General features: G+C 35.7%; 1 protein-coding gene across 6 annotated transcripts; it reads right to left on the bottom strand.

The window, feature by feature from the left end:
• Positions 1 to 1,520: 1,520 nt before the first annotated feature.
• LOC132286400 (putative disease resistance RPP13-like protein 1) lies at positions 1,521 to 9,583 on the bottom strand. Of its 6 annotated transcripts, none has more exons than XR_009472763.1 (7): positions 5,065 to 9,583; positions 4,450 to 4,796; positions 3,599 to 3,661; positions 3,399 to 3,468; positions 3,010 to 3,308; positions 2,589 to 2,690; positions 1,521 to 1,938 (listed from the first exon to the last, which is right to left on the bottom strand). XR_009472763.1 is itself a non-coding variant. In XM_059788732.1 (2 exons), the coding sequence occupies exon 1, from the start codon at positions 9,292 to 9,294 to the stop codon at positions 5,104 to 5,106; it is 4,191 nt and encodes a 1,396-aa protein (XP_059644715.1). In that variant the 5' UTR covers positions 9,295 to 9,583; the 3' UTR covers positions 4,839 to 4,865; positions 5,065 to 5,103. The 6 variants fall into 6 exon arrangements, 1 of the variants encoding a protein (XP_059644715.1); XR_009472765.1 differs by having other exon boundaries at positions 2,589 to 2,659; XR_009472764.1 differs by lacking the exon at positions 2,589 to 2,690.
• Between the last annotated feature and the right edge of the window lie 8,664 nt (positions 9,584 to 18,247).

The raw sequence follows: 18,247 nt of genomic DNA, 5'->3' as shown, positions 1-18,247 counted from the left end.
ATCTCTTTCATCTGCAGCTGGTTGTTAACCACGTGTGAAAGTGATCAATGATGATGAAGAAGGGGCCCACATAACCGTACAAAGATCAACGGTTGTCATTGCTCGATTGCTTTCTCTGAGTTTTGGAAGGTTGATGATCAAACAAATCAAGGGTTGGCAAACCTGAAATGTGATGCAGCAGCAAAGATGTTGGTATTATCAAATCAAAACCCTTTATTTAAGAAATAGGAGAGAAACCCAACACCAGTCTTCACCTTTCCTTTCACTTTTTTTGCTACCTTATAAAGGAAGACTTCTTTCTCTCTTCCACTCCTCCTCTCAATCATTGATTGGATGCAAGTCAAAACAACCAGCAAATTAATTTGTATTTTCCACTATCATGTCAATTATTTTAAATATTTTTATTTTTATATTATAATTTTAACATGGACTTATTATGGTTTTAATTTGTCTATGAAAGTTGGTGGTGTTAGCCTCGTCGAATATTTCAAAATTCCATCGTCGAACACATTTTCTCGTCTCACATGCGCCAAATAATGTCCGTTTGAAAATGACTATAAAAAATTTAAAATTTTTGATTTCCAAGATATTACGTAAGAATATTTGTTATTAGTCTATTCTATTAAAAGTTGATTTATGGTTCTCATTAGTCCATGACTCCATGCCAATTATTATGAATAGTTTTATTTATTATATTATAAATCTAAGCATGGTCCTATTATGGTTTTTAACTTGTTAATTGAGTATTTTTTATTTTTTTATTTGGGTCTTAGTATTGTGGCTACAGAGTCTTTTACCCTGCCATAGTGGCTTAATTTAAAACCCATCAACAAAATATGAAGATTATTATGCATAAATGATTTAAAAAATTACTAAAAATTGTTATTGATTTTTAAAACTAAATGGCCATTATGTAAATTTGAGGTGTTAGAAGAACAAAATGTGAGCATATCTAATTTTGTATTACTTTCACAAAGTGGTTTACCTTGTTAAAATCAAACCAATTTCTTGCACTTGACAATACGAGTCTTACGTGCCATACTAAGCAATGATGCATTTATTAATTTCAAACGTATCATCTTAAAAATGTTTAGTTACATAAGGACAAGTTTTTGAAAGTGGCTTAATATAATTCTTCAATTCTATACAAAGAATGAAAAAATCCTTTTAATACACATATATATTTAATTGTGTTAATTTAATTTTCAAAGAAAAAAATGATTATTGTTGATTTATGAAAAATAGTTAATTTAATAAAATAATTATATTATAGAAGTAAAATAAATTCATTGTAGATGGCTAACTACAATGTAAAAATTATGTTAGAAAAGAATCAACTACGGAATTTTTTTTTTGTTCAAAATGAACTTTAATGCACATCAAAGTGATGAGATTGACCAAAAACAATACAAGTGGTTGCCTCAGAATGTTTTTTAATGAGTGGTTCCCAAGAGCTTAATCAACAAAAATCTTAGGACTGGCAGAGTCAATGATTCTAATAAAACACACACAAAAATATATACGCATCACGATAACAATTCTTCTAGGGATCAAATTAAAGAATGCCCAACGCAAAAGATTGCAGAATTCAAGAACAGAGATAGAAATTGGATAATACACATTTGGATGTCTGGATGAAATAAATGTGTACTTCAAATACATATGGAAGGGAAGATATATATATATATATATATATATATATATATATATATTTATGAAGTAGAATCCCACTCGCTTCAGATTTTAAATTTCAAACCCTGCTACACAATCTCTTTTTTAACTGTAATCCAGGATCAAAAAAGTTGCAACAATCTTACTGCAATCATCTATACTTCATCTGATACATGTAAATAGTCACCTAATCTCACCATGATTAGCGCTGGCATGAATTTCATCGTCGATGGTTGTGTGCATCCATTATTGGTTGACATGTTCCTCCTTCAAAAAGACGAAGAAATTCAAATTAGACCACGTGATCAATCAAGTCAAGATCACACAGTACAACTCCTTTGAAACATACAACTCAAAATATTCACAAGCAAAACATACAACACAATTCCTCCTTCAAATACAATCGCCCTCCTAGAGCACCCATAAATTATCAAAATCATTCTGCAAAAAGAGTAGAATCATGTTCATAGGCAGCCCTTGATTCCATAAATTGTCCACTGATGACATAATAGTCTATCTTGGCCAACAATAATTTTATGCATCATACAAATTATAACTGTTGAATCTGAACCTCCAAGGTGTAATGACATTTAAACATTTCCTTAACAGGACTCAGAATTCACTTCTCATTCTTACAACATTTGAGACAAAAGGATAGACTCTTCCAAGATGTCCAAAAAGGTTTGTGACACAGCAGTTTCATGTTCACAGTTTGCCCAACAGGCTGGTGAAATGGGACATGCAAAAGTGATTCATATTCCAGAACAAAGTGTCAGATTTATTTATTTATTTATTTTCTTTCTCTGTTGCTAGAAGAAGAGACATAAATAGAAATAAACTTTGTGTATAAGGACTGTAATTAAAGGGCTAAACATGGTATCAAAATGAAGAGGCTGTGAAAGAAGAAGAAGTATCACCTCAGTCTGGAAAGTGTAAAATAATTTTACTTGTTCTGCTCCAACCAAGAGTTCATTAGGCAACACATGCACTGCATAAATGTAAAATTTATGGACCATTTTCTGCAATGGAGTGAATCAAATCACAAATAAAAGGGAAGACACTTAGAAGGGGAAGGAGAAAATGCCATTTTGGTTAAGCCTAAAATTTAAATCCCTGAAAATTAATTGGGTGCACCAGCAACTACACCTGATCAAGGTGGTTATATATATATATATATATATATTGATGCATATTGAGAGCAGGAAATTCCATGTGTGATGTGGTGATGATGAGCGATTAAAATGAGAGGCATGAGAAAGACTGTAGAACATGAGCGTACCTGACAGAAAAAAATAGAATATAGTAGGTTTCATAATCTGAAAAAGGTGAGTTAATTACCATATATTGCGACAAAGGGGATGAGGGCAAATATGTTGTTCAAGAAGTGGACATTTCCTGAGTTGAAGACTTCGAAGAGTGGAAGGTAGGCATTCCTTTGGTAAGGATCGAAGCTCGGGGCATTTATCTCTAGATGTTGAAGAGGTGAGAATTTTGGAGGCCACGGCCACCGCCCTTGGATGATGATGATATGGATTTCAGGCAGTCGAAGATGGAAGGACAAGGACTCCCACAGATGAGGTTCGACGGCTAGAACCAAAATGTTGGGAGTTCGTTGGAGCATCGGAAGTACGAGGAACCTATCACAGATTTTACCCAAAAAAAAAACCAAACAAAATCAGACAATCAGTTTTTCAAAATTTAGAAGTAAGAGTTTTTAAGATGATCACCATAGACGAAGTTCCATGGCTAGAACAGGAATTGCAGAGAATTTGTTGGAGAACTAGAAGTATGAGGTACCTATCACAAATTTTATCCAAAAATGGTTAGTATTAGAAACCTATCACAAATCTGATTCAGTGATTAAAAAGATTTTTTTTTTTTTTGCAAGGATTTAACTTACTAAACAGCCTACATAAAATCTGGTTACCTCCGTATAACGACATGCAGTTTCTTCCTCAGGGCAACTTCAATCCTTCGGCATTTTCGCTTACTATGATATGTATGAAATAATTAGAAGATAGACATCATCGACTCACAAGTGATATGTTAATTTCAGCTCAGTTTATGGGTATTATTGCTTTGGCTTTTGAACGTATCAAATTTCCTAAATTTTGCTTAATTAAAAAATTATTTTGCATATATGATTCTAGCTGTAAGTGGAGATAACACTTCACACCAGCAATTATCCTAAATCAATTATTAAAGGTAAAGTCTTCTATATAGAAGACAATTCACATAGACCCAACAATTTACATTCTTGCAATGTATTAATTTCCATCTTCAATTTTCTAACATAACTTAAGAGTAATCTTAGTCGTAATTCAGTTCATAACTTAGTTTAGTCTTAATCTTAATTAATGTAACACGCACATACCGGAATCCTACTTCATGTACAATTGGCATTGATCTCTTTGCAGCACTCCTTGGCAATGAGTGTGAATTAATTATTCTAGTCTCTTCTCATAAAAAATGATGTGTAATGTGTCTTGTTTATTCACTTGCCCGAGAAAAAAAGTGTCTTATTTATTCATAATCAACTTTATTTTTTTTGTTTACATCAATTGTTCAGAAACAAACTCTTAGTTTCATTTAATTAGCTAGTCATCATAGAAATTGGATTTCAACTTCACCACTGATTACTAAATATTGTAGAATTTCAAGTCATCATAAGCTTCAGCCTTTGTAGAATATCACAATTCAAAAGTAAGAGCTAGTCACAGAAGTATGAGGCTAAACTATGTAGAATTCACTTGGCACCATTGTAGAATTTGAATTTACCTGTCTACCAGAATTTTGCATTTTGGTGCAGAAGTATGGCCATTTGTTGCTGTAAGTTTTGAATTTTATGCACTCGGCCTAAATATGACATGGTCTGTTCAACACCTTCCAACCATGCAAGTACAACACGCACTTCTTCCTCGGATTGGATGGTCCTCCTCATCAGCTCCACTTAAGTGAGAGGAGGTCCCCAAGTATCGTTTGGTGTAAATCCCAAACCACACATTCGAACACAACCCCTTCTCTCCTCTCCCATCACTTTAGCGTACAAATCATTAGGGGAAGGGCCAGCAATGGAGCTTGAGGAAGCTGCTGGTTGACTTGCTTCAAGTTTCTTTTAGACATGCCTGCATGTACAAAAAGTTACATTCAACAATAGAAATAACCACTTTGCTTCAAGTTTCTTTTAGACATGCCTATATTTTTGAATTTCTTTTTTTCTTTTTCTTTTGCTTTTAAATTGCACCATACACATACATATATACACATATGCACATACATACACAGACATTACAGGTGCACCAGCAACTACACTTAATCACTCGAAGCTGGCATTAATTCGAAATGAACGATTAAAATGAGAGGCATGAGAGAGACTGTAGAACATGAGCTTACCTGACAAAAGAAAATAGAATGTAGAACATGGGTTCAGTCTCAACTATAGTAGTTAAGCAAATTGCCATGTACTCCGACGTAGGGGATGTGGGCAATCTTGGGCCAGTAGTCACCTCTGTCTTCCTTCGAGCACCGTTTTTCAAGTGGACAATCAGTCATTTGTAAACATTCAAGCGTTGAAGGCAGCCCTTCCTTTGGTAAGGATCGAAGCTTTGGGCAGTCGAAGATGCTTAGATGTTGAAGAGAGGTGAGATTTTGAAGGCCCTTGGATGATATGGATATTAGATTCGGCAGATCTTGAATTCGTAATTTGGTTAGAGTTGCTGGAAGTAGATAGTTCTCCTCATGAGGAAAGGAGACCATCTCTGGATATCCACCATCAATTTCAAGTTGTTGAAGAGAGGTGAGTCGGTGCAGACCCCACTCTGACAAGGGCTTGAGTTTCCACCAACCGCCAATACGAAGTTCAATAAGGTTGGGAGGGAACTGAAAATTTTCTTGAGGAAAGGACTCAAGACATGGACAACTATATATATGCATTGATTCAAGTGATGCTAGGCTTTGAACCTGATCCAATGGAAACGAACTCAGATTTTTGCAGCTGGTGATCCTAAGCCATCTAAGGTTGGGGGTGGACAAGCCTCTTTCTGAAATGGACTTGAGACCAGGACATTTATATATCCGAAGGAAATTGAGGTTTTGAAGATCCTGGTCGGTCGTAAGCAAGGATCTCAGATTCTCGCAATTACAGACTGTAAGAAATCTGAGGTTGGGTAAGCCTCTTTCTGGGATGGATAAGGACTCTAGAACATCGCAATCACGTATCTCCAGATCACAGAGACTAGTGAAATTATTTTCACAGCCGAGAAACATTCCAATGTTTGGCCAATTCCGGATGGTTAAATCTGCAACTGATGACATAATATCAATGTTCTTAAAGTCTTCCTCCTCCTGATGCTGCTGTAGCATCATCAACTCTAAATTCATGCAATCAGAAATAAAAAGAAACTTAAGAGTGGTGGATAACATATTTTGGGCGGGCCAGGATCTCAATGATGAACATCTTTCAATCTTCAATACTTCAAGACCAGAGATGCCTTCAGGCAGGGACTTCAACTCATTGCAATTCTCTATCTCAAGTGTTCTAAGCGTGGGCGGGACACCTGCCTTTGGAAAGCACACAAGTTTTGAACACCCCTTCATTACCAAAGACGTGAGAGACGTGAGCTTTTTCAGCTCATTTGGCAACTTCTCAAGATTCACACAATCTCTTATATGCAATTTCTGAAGGTTAATGCAAGGCACCCCATTTTGCCACAAAGCCACCAGTTCGTTACATTCCTTAATGAGAAGACTTTCAAGTGTTACGAAGGACTGCACCAATGCTTCCTCAAGCTGTGATAGGCCTGTAATATTCTCAACTTCCAAGCTGGTTAGTGAGGTCACATCAATTATACTTTTTAGCACCACCTCCTGACACTCTTTCAAGTATAATTTTTGAAGAGAAGGAAGTCTTGAAAGTGAAACCATAATCAACTTGGGACAACAACGTATACTGAGCTCACGGAGGCGAGGGAATTGTCTTACAGCTTCTTCAGCACCACTAGAAATAGAAGAAGACCATTCTTCCCATGCTGGCATGTCTTCAAATATCAAACTCTCCAGTGATGCAAAAGGAACTGCCGAAGAAAAACAATCCCCATAGAAATCATCCCCCGACTTTTTCACTTCATGCATGCCTTGAATGCGTAGCTCTTTGAGCATGCATAGTTGCCCCAATGGTGGTAAACATTTGCATTTTTTACAGCCTACAAGAGTCAGTTTAACCATTTCATAGAATGATGGATCACCTATCCAACTTGGAAATTTTGTGCCCCCATAGAACATAATTTTGAGCTTTCTCAAATTTCCGTGAGGTTGTAGCTTGCCAAGTACTTCCAATTCAAGATTTCCATTTCGAAAATCATTGAATTCTGTACACCATGCCAACTCTAATTCATGGAGGTACTGCTTATCCATTAGAATTGCCTCATTTTCATCTTGAAGATCCATTACATTTTGCAACTCTGTAATAGAAATACTCTCTCGTAAAAGCCTCAGATTCTCCAACTCTTTCAGTCGTGCCCCACAGTTTTTGCCCACAACAAACTTTGACAGTGTTTGCAAATTCGTCAGTCCACCAATCCCTGAGGACATCTCTCGTAGTTGCACAGTATCAACAATGTCAAGATGGCGCAGATGAATTAAATTCTCAATGTTTAGAGGAAGCATACAAAGATTTTTGCAACTGTGCAATAACAATGTTTGTAAATTGTAGAGAGTACTCACTGATTCAGGTAACGATCTGATTGAAGTCTTAGATAAATTAAGATACCTGAGATGCTTCAAATGGCCAATTGAGTCTGATAACTCAGTTATCGAATAACCAAGCAACGATAGCACCCTTATGCACTGCAAATTTGGCAATAAATCAAACAAAACCTTGTTTGCTAAGAAATATCTCGGCAAAGCATTTGCCTGATTTGGTAATGCTAATAGAGTCCGCAAATGCTGAACTTTGGAAATAGGCCTAAACTTTTGAAAGACTTCAAATTCTTGACGAACAAATGACAAGTGTCGAGCTCGTTTAGGAATTTCAAAGTGCTTATTACCCTCCAACTTATCTAGCATAAAACATATATCCTCACTTATATGTACAGCTAGATCATGTAGAAGGTCAGGTATCACAAAGCATGATTTACTACCACCAGATTGTTGAAAAAATGACCTTGATAATAGATCATCAAAACACTTATTGCCAAAATCCTCCATTCGATCCTTTTCTTTTGATAGCTGCAAAAGACCTACCCCCATCCACAGTAGAACTAGCTCAGCTTTGTCAAATTCATAGTCTTTTGGAAATGTTGCACAGTAGGCAAAGCATTGCTTCAAATGAGATGGGAGATGATGATAGCTCAATTGAAGGACTGGAAGAATACCTCTTTGTTCGTGTAAATGCCATATCTTGCTATTCAATATGTCTACCCACTTACTTGGGGGTCTAGACCGCAAGAGGCATGCAAGTGTTTTTACAGCCAAAGGCAAGCCTTTACATTTATTCACTATTTCCATACCAATTCCTTTTAGACTTGGATATGCATCAAAGTTTTCTTTCCCGAGTGCATGATGGGCAAGTAAAGATAGGCATTCATCTTCCGACAGGCCTTTTAGATGGCAAGCCGACCGAGACAGAGCCATGGTTTTTGCAACTGCTCCATTACGAGTTGTGACAATAATTTTGCTCCCAGGTGCCCCAACTTTAAAAGGACGTTTTAGTACCTCCCAATCTTCATACTTGTCGTTCCAAACATCATCCAAAACAAGAAGAAACTTCTTCCCTGACAAGCTCTCCTTTAAATTCTGTTGAAGCGTTTCCAAAGACATGGAGTCGTGAGTTTTTAAAGAGACTTGCTCAAAAAAAGCCTTTGTCACTCTATGAACATATGCACGAACATCATCAGAAACACAAACCCATGCCTTGACATCAAAACGACCCTCTACACGTTCATGATTATAGGCGAGCTGAGCGAGAGTTGTCTTACCAATGCCTCCCATGCCCACAATGGGAATGACACAGAAATTGTCAGCACTAGCTTTATCCTTCAACAACTCCGCAATGATAGCCTCTTGATCTTGTACTCTGCCACAAACTTCAGAGCTGCAGACCAAAGAAGTCGTTTCCCGACCTTCTCTGATTGTCTTGAACCCAATCACTTCAGCATTCTCTTTCAATTTCAGAAAACTCTTTCGTATTTCAATATCTTCTAATCTTTTAGTGATGTCCTTTATCTTGGACCTCATATCATTTTTGGAAGTAGTTAACTTGGACCTCACATTACGATAAAGCTTAACAGCTGGGTTGAGTTTTGGTACCTTACTAGTACTGCTGCTGGCATGAGATTCTGGCTTGATCAAAGTTTGAGTAGCCAAGTCATCCAGCAAATCATCCAAATCGTAAGCCAAGTCGGTGAGATCGTCCATCCACAATTTGACAGCAGCATCATTTTCCAATAGCAATAGCTTGTCCTCTGCGTTAGCGAGAACAGCACGAATAGATGGCAACATTTTCTCCAACTTCTTCAACTCACCATGGATTCCCTCCCGACGAGAATGAATTGACACCGCCGGAGAGACCAACTTTTCAAGCAGCACCTGAATGATCGGCCCCAGAAAGATCCCCGCAACCTCCATCGATCCTTTGTGAAAAGAGATGTATAGGTTTGAGGAAGATTGACAAACCAAAGTGGGTTTTGCTTGCACCTAATCAGATTCCAACCAAGCGAAAGAGCAAAGAGCAAGAGGAAGAGGGGGTTGATCAGTTTGTGAACGAAAGCAATAACCAAAGCAAGAAAAGACAAGGGATACGATGGTGGAAATTTGAGCAGTATGAGAATATGAAATTGGGATTCAAACCAAGTACCAGAGCAAGAGGAGTAGTTGACTGGAAGCTTCAAAAGTCTTTGGAAAAACAAGTGAACCAAAATGAGACACGGCCAAGGCTTCAATTATTTTGAGTACTGACGACTAACAATTTGGAATCACTAATCTCCGTCACTCATTTGTTTAGGATGCCATCTCAGCCTCTGTATTCATGTAAAGTTTCACATAGTTCTGCCATCATTTTCCATAAATATATATATATATATATATATATATATATATTTGAATATGTGTATAATTGAATTGGGTGATTATATTGTTTGGGAAAAGGTATGGATATTTTCGTCTTTTAATTAATTCTTTAGGTTAAAGGGAATTTTGGTAACAATACATTTTTACACATAAAGTAAAAAATGGTTTGACATAATTAAAAAGTAATTTTGGGGGTGTGAATGAAATATGGACCAAACGTTTGTAATGTGAGTGATAGTTATTTTTGAAAGTTGTTTTAATGTGATATTTAGTCAAATCGGGGAAGGTGTTATTGAAATTAACCATAAATAATATTATTATAAAGAGGCATTTTTGTAATTTTAAAATAATAAGGGTTAATTTCACTGATGCCTCTCATGTTTGGTCAAATATCACATAGATACATTTTTCGAAAATTATTATCACTCACATTAAAAAAGTTTGGTTCGTTTTCATTCATATCCCAAAAGTTACTTTTTAAATGTGTCAGACCACTTTTTAAATGTGAAAAGACATTGTTGACCCCTTTGACTTTATATTGACTTATTAAAAAAAAAATTAATGTATAAAATAACTTAACAACCCATAAAAATCACGGTAAGTAACCAAAATAGCCACTAGTCACGCACACTAATCAATCACCACTATCACGTCACCACCATGGCCAGCACCACCACCAGTCACACACACACGTATATATATATATATACATATACATATACATAAATCAGAGAGAAAATTAGTTGACAACTATGAATCAATTATAAGTAAATACACATACATATATATATATAACACATACATATATATATATATATACACACACATACATATGCATATGTGCATGGAATTAGCAGAAATGACCAAGTCACCACCACCATTACATCATCTCTCCATCACCATCAAGTTTCCAATAACTTCCAAAAATATGGAATAAAGAAAAAAGAGAAAAAAAGAAAAAGAAAAAAAAAAAGACAATCACAGAATTCAACTTATCATTGCTTGTAGAAGGTTGGACAGTGACCCGATGGCGTCAACCCAGAGTCTCAACACAACCACGTCCTTATTGCAATTATGGATTATTATTATTATTATTTTTAAAAATGTAGCATTCAATTGAAGCAAACCTAAATATTTACTGGAAAAATAATTTATTTTTTTATTTTTGCAACTTAAATGATATCTATTCATTTGTTTGAATTGGTCATTAAGAGGAACTTTACGAATGATTTTATATTTTTGGAATTTTCCATAGCCAGCCATGCCTGAAAACAATGTTATTGATTAATATACTTGCTGACATTGTTGTTACTTTATCAGAGTTACTTACATGTAGACGAATAATTGAGTTATTAATTTCCTTCTAATGTGAATATAGAACAAGCCTCGATAGAGAATGAATTGGTAAGGTTCAAGCATGGAAAAACTTATTTCTATTATTTCCAACTCGCATTTCAAGAAAATCAACCAGTTCTCTAATAATTTGGAATGGGAATAAAGTTTAATTTCAAGGAAATCAACCAGTTCTCTAATACTGAGAGATTTTGATTGTGGGTTTTGTGCAAAGAAGTAAAAAGAAATTAAAGGAAAGTTGGAACCAGATAGAGAGATATAAGAAGTATTGCAGAAATTTACGAGATGGCCGTCAGCGATTTCATGGTGAGAGCCAGAAGATCGTCGTCTACGATTGGATGGTGTTATCGGCGATGAAATTTGATAGAGTCGATCCTATGAAGTTGTTGCACCTTCGATCGTTCTCTCTTTGGATTTACCAATTCTTACACCCAGAAAGGAGATTTGATTGGAATGATTCTGATTATCATATTGAGAGGAGGAGAAGAGGAACATGCGAGCTTGGTGAAACGTAGAGGAGGTTCTTCAGCAAAATGGTCAAGAGAGAGAATGATATTGACAGAAGTGGGGTGGATAGGTGTAAGAGGTAATTAATGAGGGGTAAAATTGTCTTTTAAGTTAGTTGATATTTTGATTTAAAATAAATTTTAATAATAGGGGTAAAATTGTCATTTATGATTTTTTGACATTAAACTTAACGGAAAAGTGATTTGAGGTCTAAGTAATAGTAATTTTGGAAAGGTTATTTTTGTGTGATATTTGATCAAACCGTAGTGAAATTAAAACAATAATAATTGTAGGTTTTAATTTAATATTAAATAATAAAGTCAAAATTGATATTTCACAACCCATTTATCGGGTTGGTTATTAGTTTTGGAGTAATTTGATAAATTTTGTTGTTTTATGATTTTTTTTTTTTTTAATTAACCAGAGGATTTTATGCACGATTTTAAGAGTGGACAGGAGTTTTAAAATTTTAACCCTAATTTTTATAACATTATATTTCATTTAAAAGCAAATTAGCTATGTTTGATTTTAAGACTGTTAATTAATTAATTAAATCATCTGACTTAAGCCATTTCGTATGTCAAAAACCATAAAATTTGGCTTTCACAAGAAAGTTGATAAGCACATTTTTCTACTTTCTCCAGCAACAATTTGGATTAAAAAGTATTTCCATTCAGTCACCAACTCACCATGGTGGCTTCATGAGAGACTAAAAAGCTCAAGTTTTCTGATATCTGTGTGCATGTGTGCGTAATTGTGTGTGTGTGTGTGCTTTTTTTTTTGAAAAACAGAGGCAGCACTACGGCTTTTCCGTTTGTTTGGATGTAAAATATTTAGTCCAGGTGGAGTTTTTGGACAGTTGAGATTCCAAACAACAACTCATCCTGGTGTTGGGAAAAACTACTCCAGTAGGGGCATATTGCAAGGGACTTAATTCAGCACAAAGTTTAACAGTGGAAGGAAAGGTGGGAAACTATCCCCAACCCTAATTCATCTCAAGAAGATAACTTTTTGTGGAAACCTTCCCCAAATGCTAAATTTCCTTTTTCATCATACCTTGAAATTCTTATCCCATCTCTCACCTTCCATCACCACCAACATAAACTAGCAGCCCTTGATCTGGTTTCAGCCTTGTATTCCCAAACATTGTTTCTGTTTGTGGATTGCAGCTCTAAAGTAACTCTGCGAAGAATAATCCTGCTTTAAGATTTCTTCACCACCCTAATGTATGTAATACGCGGTCTCTCGGCTGAAGAAACACATAAATTTGGAATCATTTTCAATATTTGTGTTGTGTTCATGTGCTTCCTAATGATTGACATTCATATCCTATATGGGCATTATTGAATTGGAGATCCAAAGCAAAATCAAGCAGGGTTCTTGTTTCTGAACTCACTGATGTTGCTTGTGTTTATCATGTATGGAAAGAACACAATGCTCGACCTTGAGGTGAAACAACAAACAGGAAAGAACATTCTTCAAGATATACTTTGCCATTTTCAGTTCATCACTCCTCCCATAAAAATACCTAATTTCAACGACCTTGAGGTGAAACAACAAACAGGAAGGCACATTCCTTGGCAAATGCCAAACCAAATCGGTAGGTTCTACCTCCTCCTCCATAATAAAAATATTTTCTTCCGTCATAAAAAAGTGCCTAACAGAAAAGGAAATATTAAAACTTTCAACTGTTGTGTAATTGCACAAATAACTTCGAATTTCATTACAACAAACTAGTTCAATCAAATTGCTTAGTACTTCACCTCACAAACAAGAGTTTCTAGTTGTGGTGAGCTCTCAAGCGATTCGGGAAGCAATTCCCATCCGGTCTCATCATCATGCTTAAGATGGCCCAAAAGGTCAATGTAAAGGTTCCCCTCACACTAGATACAATTTATTTTTAATTTATCTACGGTTTTTTTTTTTATATGAAACAAGGAAATTAATTAACATATGAAAAAGGCATCAACGAAATCATTAAATACAGCAAATAACATGCTTCCAAATAACATTCTTTTACTTTCTTATCGGAAGTTCCCTATCAAACCCAATCTTCTATTGTCAAACAATTTGGCTTTGTTTGATCGAGATTGGAATACCTATTTAGTACCTTGGCTTAACATTAATCCATCAAATATACCTAACACTAATTCATCTCACAAAGATATCATCTTGTGGAAGCCTTCCCCGAATGGTAAAGTTTCTTTTTGTCATACCCAAAATGTCACACAAAGCAGATGCGAGAGCGGGAGCATGAAAACGATAAAATTTAACTCACACATAGTGAGATCGGAAGAAAGAGCGTGCGCGGAGCGCAGGAGCGACACCCGTTTAGACGTATTATGTGACTTAGGTCATACCTTGGAATTCTTATCCCATCCCTCCCCTCCAATTACCAACAACATAAACTGGCAGTCCTTAATCTAGTTTCGGCCATCCATTCCCAAATGTTTTTCTGTTTATGGATTGCAGCTTTAGAAAGACTCTATACAAAGGATAATCCTGTCGTAAGGCTTTTGCACCAACCTAATGTATGCATAATGCAATCTGTGCCTCTTGGCTGAAGAAACACAATCCTTTTCTTTTTCTCTGTGTAGTTTCTCCTATACTATTTGGAATCATTTTCAATATTTGTGTTGTTCTTTGTACTTTCTAATGGCAGGCATTCCATTCTTAATATATATGGGCATTCTTGAATTGGAGATCTAAAGCAAAATCAAGCAGGGTTCTTGTTCATCGTCTATGGAAAACAACGCAATGCTCGAATCTTCAATAATATTTGTTCTCCTCTAGCCAAGTTTATCAAGTTAATCTTCAACTCTATTCTAGAATCCCCTACGTCATGCAAATGCCCAAGTGTAAACATATCAAATGAAACATTATTAAGGATATATATTGAAAGATACTAATCACTAACAGAAATGAACGTTTAGTTAGTCCTATTCATAGAAAGACAACCTGAATCGAAAACTCTTACCTATTCTTAGATAGACAACCCGAACCAGTCCAAATATACCAAAGCTACGGCCAATCATGAATAGAAAACTCTTACTTCAATCACAATACCATATTACGAAATTTCCAAGACTAATTTGATGCAATTCTTGGACTTGTTTTTTATCTTTTTTATGAACCTGCACTTCTGAAAGCTTAACCCAATCAAATCATTTGGCACAAGAAATCAACATTGCTACAACTAATTATCTGCCTCAACTGTTCAAAATGCTCACATCTTACTACAGTCATCTATACATCCATGCAACATATGCTAAAGGATTATAACTATTTGAAACTTTCAAACAGTAATAAGTATCCTTGGGCTATTTCTCAATAATTACTAGTTATTCATGTGAGTTTCAAAACATAGAGTGAAAAAGAGTCATGCGAGTGTACGATCCTTTAAAATCACTTCTCCTTCAAACAAGGGCAGATACAGAACTTTCAAAACTAAGATAAATCAAGTCAACACTACATTGTGCAACTCCATAATTCCTCCTTCAAGCATCCATAAGTATGCAGAGTCACCCTTCTTGGGCACCCTAAATCATAGAACTCAGACCTCCATGACATTCGAACCATGTTCACAACTTAACCTTGGGAGCTGGAATAACATAGGTAGATGAGAAGGATACTCTTAAATATTATGTTGCCAGACAAGTGGTAGCCTCATTGCAGATCTACGGTGTCTAGACAATTCTCTAAGTAAATACTAAAAATACGAACCAAAAAATATTATCTCATAGCAATAAACCTCTAAATAAAATTAACTCTAACATATACCGACAAGTTGAAAACAACCATAACTGTACTTGTTGGGTAAGATTATAGTAAATTACAATCTCACCATTTTTGGACTTGGCTTAAATGGAAGGACTTCAATTATATATGGTTTTTAGGAAGATAATATGAAAAATGTTTCTTCCTATGACTAGACATTGCAGATAAGGCAATGAGATTATCTATTGATCATCTTTTGCAAAATGGTATACGTTATATACCTCAATTTGGTCCAGGTTAGATAGACCCTGAGGCTGAGGGCATATATCAAAATATATGTGTGATTCAGTCCTTGAGCAGTGGTAGGTTTCATGGAAAGAATGAGCAAAAATAGGTTGTCCAGGGCAAGTATGAATATCAAATGAGAGAAATATATGCAAAACAAGGTTTTCTGCCTAGCCTTCTACTATAATATATACATATATATAATATGAACAATATCCTTTCCAGGTCATTAGTCACATTAATCATTAAAGAAATTAAAGGATTTTACAGGTCAGATGGCAAGATTCATCGAATCTTGGGGCATGAGATAAGAGTTAACATCAGGACTTTCTATTTTCTGGGAAGGGAGACTCAACCAATGAAATCAAATCATATAGTTATGAGTATAATGATCATCAAACTTAAAATGCTAGAATTGCATCTATGCTAGGTCCAATAAATCTACAAAGTAATTAAGTTAATTTAAAAGTAAATCAAGTGACCAAGTTATTAAAATAGGGCTTCCAGATTATCATCAGTAGATGTTGTGAAAAAGGAGATCGTTCAGTTTGCTTTTCTTTTATGCACGATCAGCTTCAAGTGCTTGAGGATTAATGAATTTTAATCCTTCCTCTTCTTTTAACTAGAACTCCCCCAGTGGATATGCCAGTGCTCTGTGTGAAAATTTGATAGAAAAAAAAAAATTTAATTACATCAATATGGCTAAAATGGAGGGAAAACAAACAAAAATTTCCCTATTGTTGCACAACAATACACGATTTTATAAAGCTAGCTTGATTACCCTATTTTGACCAATCAAGGAGAACTTTGGTTCTTTGGCTAATCAAATGGTCATTAGATCACTGCATACTTTAATGTTTGCAGAAAAATTCAACTGTCCTGGTGAAAAAGACAATTAGTTTAACCAAATTCCTTTTGGCTAACCATGATGTAAGTCAGTCCAACAGGAAATAACTGCATATCGTCAGTTTTCAAGGACACTATCTAGAAGACATTTTATGAGAAGAATGCAAAAAAATAATTCCACCTCAGATTCAATTGAACCCATAGAAGGCAATATAATTTTAAAGATTGGTAATCTTCAGAAGAGAATAAGATAAAAAAGAAAAAAAAAAAAAAAAAGAGTGTTCATAGCCGGCCCCATGCTCCCATAGATCCTCCAATGACAACACAATTATAACTCAGCCAATAATAATGTTACGCAACAAGAAAAATGATTATTATTGAATTTGAAGGTCGAAGGTGTAATGACATTGTCATAGTTCCTTTGTAAAATTCAATCTTTTCAGGATAATTAGAAACAAAAAAGATAGACTCTCTGTGATGTCTAAAAAGGTGTGACACACATATGAACAAGGGTTGATGTCCACAAGCAGCCCCAAAAAGGTGTGACGCACATATGAACAAGGGTTGATGTCCACAAGCAGCCCCAAAGGGCTGTTAAAATAGGGCCTCCTCCCTGTAAATGTAGAAGTGATGGGGAACGGGATACGACTCGGATACATGAGTAGCACATGCTTCAACATTACTTTTGGAGGAGAGGGAAAGAGAAATAAAATTGGGGATTTTAGTGATTTAGGGTTTTATTTATGTTTATTGTTATTTTTTATCATGTTTGAATTTTAGGATTATTTTGGTATTTTTATTTTTTAGGGTTTTCTTAATAATTTGCCTATTTAAAAGCTCCTTTGTAATTTGGGAACTTAGTTTTGGAGATTATTGATTATCGTTCTTTGAGTCTCTCTCTGTGTTCTAATGTTTCTCCCATTTCTGTTCTTGCTTTTCTCACCCGTTCAGTCTATCCTACCTGTCTATTCACTCTGTTCTCAGCCCCTTTCGTCTATTTTCTCATCCCCTTCTTCTAGTCTATCTATTCTTCTATTTTCTCACCCCTTTATTTCTTTCTGGTTACTATCAAAACACTACTTGTCCCGCGTCAATTGGTATCAGAGCAAAACGATCAAGTTTATTCAAAGCAAATACTTAAGAAAATCTTTCAGTGTTCATAACAATCTCTAAGTTACTGTTTTGATTACTGGTCATCAATTAAAACACAACGCAGCCTCCACCATCTGCCACCAAACATAATACGTTCTTAAACTGTAACAACCCGAACCTGGGGGTCTGAATCGGTTAGGACCCGAGGACACGAAGGGCAAAATGGTCATTATACTCCTTACCATGCAATAAACATCATAACGAGGTCGTAATGGGTGCTTCTAACCACCTCGGAACATAGAAGTAGCCTTAACTTTGGGTCCACTCTGGGACCTTGAGATTCACAAGGGTAAAATGGTCAATTTCAATCAGAATTTCAGGACAAGATCCATGCCATTAGAAAGGTGACTAAAAAACGTGCAATTTAAACTAAAGAACGACCCCATTTGGTTTTGAAATGAGAGAGTTATGATTTCACGAAGTTCGGTTTGAAAATGCAAGAAAGGGAGAGAAATTTAGCCAAGTATGGAAGCGACAACTGGTCATAGGTTCTCGCTACCGGTCGTCCAGCACCATGGACACCTCCGAGCACGCTGGCGCATTGCATGACAAGCAATGACCTGTCGTAGATTCTGGCTTCCGGTCATCCAAACATAAACTCACTGGCGAAGTTTGGGCCAAAATTTTGAACTTTCAAAGGAATGACCGGTCC

This window comes from Cornus florida, unplaced genomic scaffold, assembly GCF_030987335.1.
Source record: "Cornus florida cultivar Cherokee Brave unplaced genomic scaffold, ASM3098733v1 CherokeeBrave_3.0.0_Hap2_Chr11, whole genome shotgun sequence".
Lineage (NCBI taxonomy): Eukaryota > Viridiplantae > Streptophyta > Magnoliopsida > Cornales > Cornaceae > Cornus > Cornus florida.
Note: the sequence above shows the minus strand (reverse complement) of the source record. Positions and strands in the feature narration are given on the sequence as shown.

Coding starts and splice junctions, on each gene's coding strand:
- LOC132286400 (XM_059788732.1), bottom strand. CDS start 9,294: ATGGAGGTTGCGGGGATCTTTCTGGGGCCGATCATTCAGGTGCTGCTT.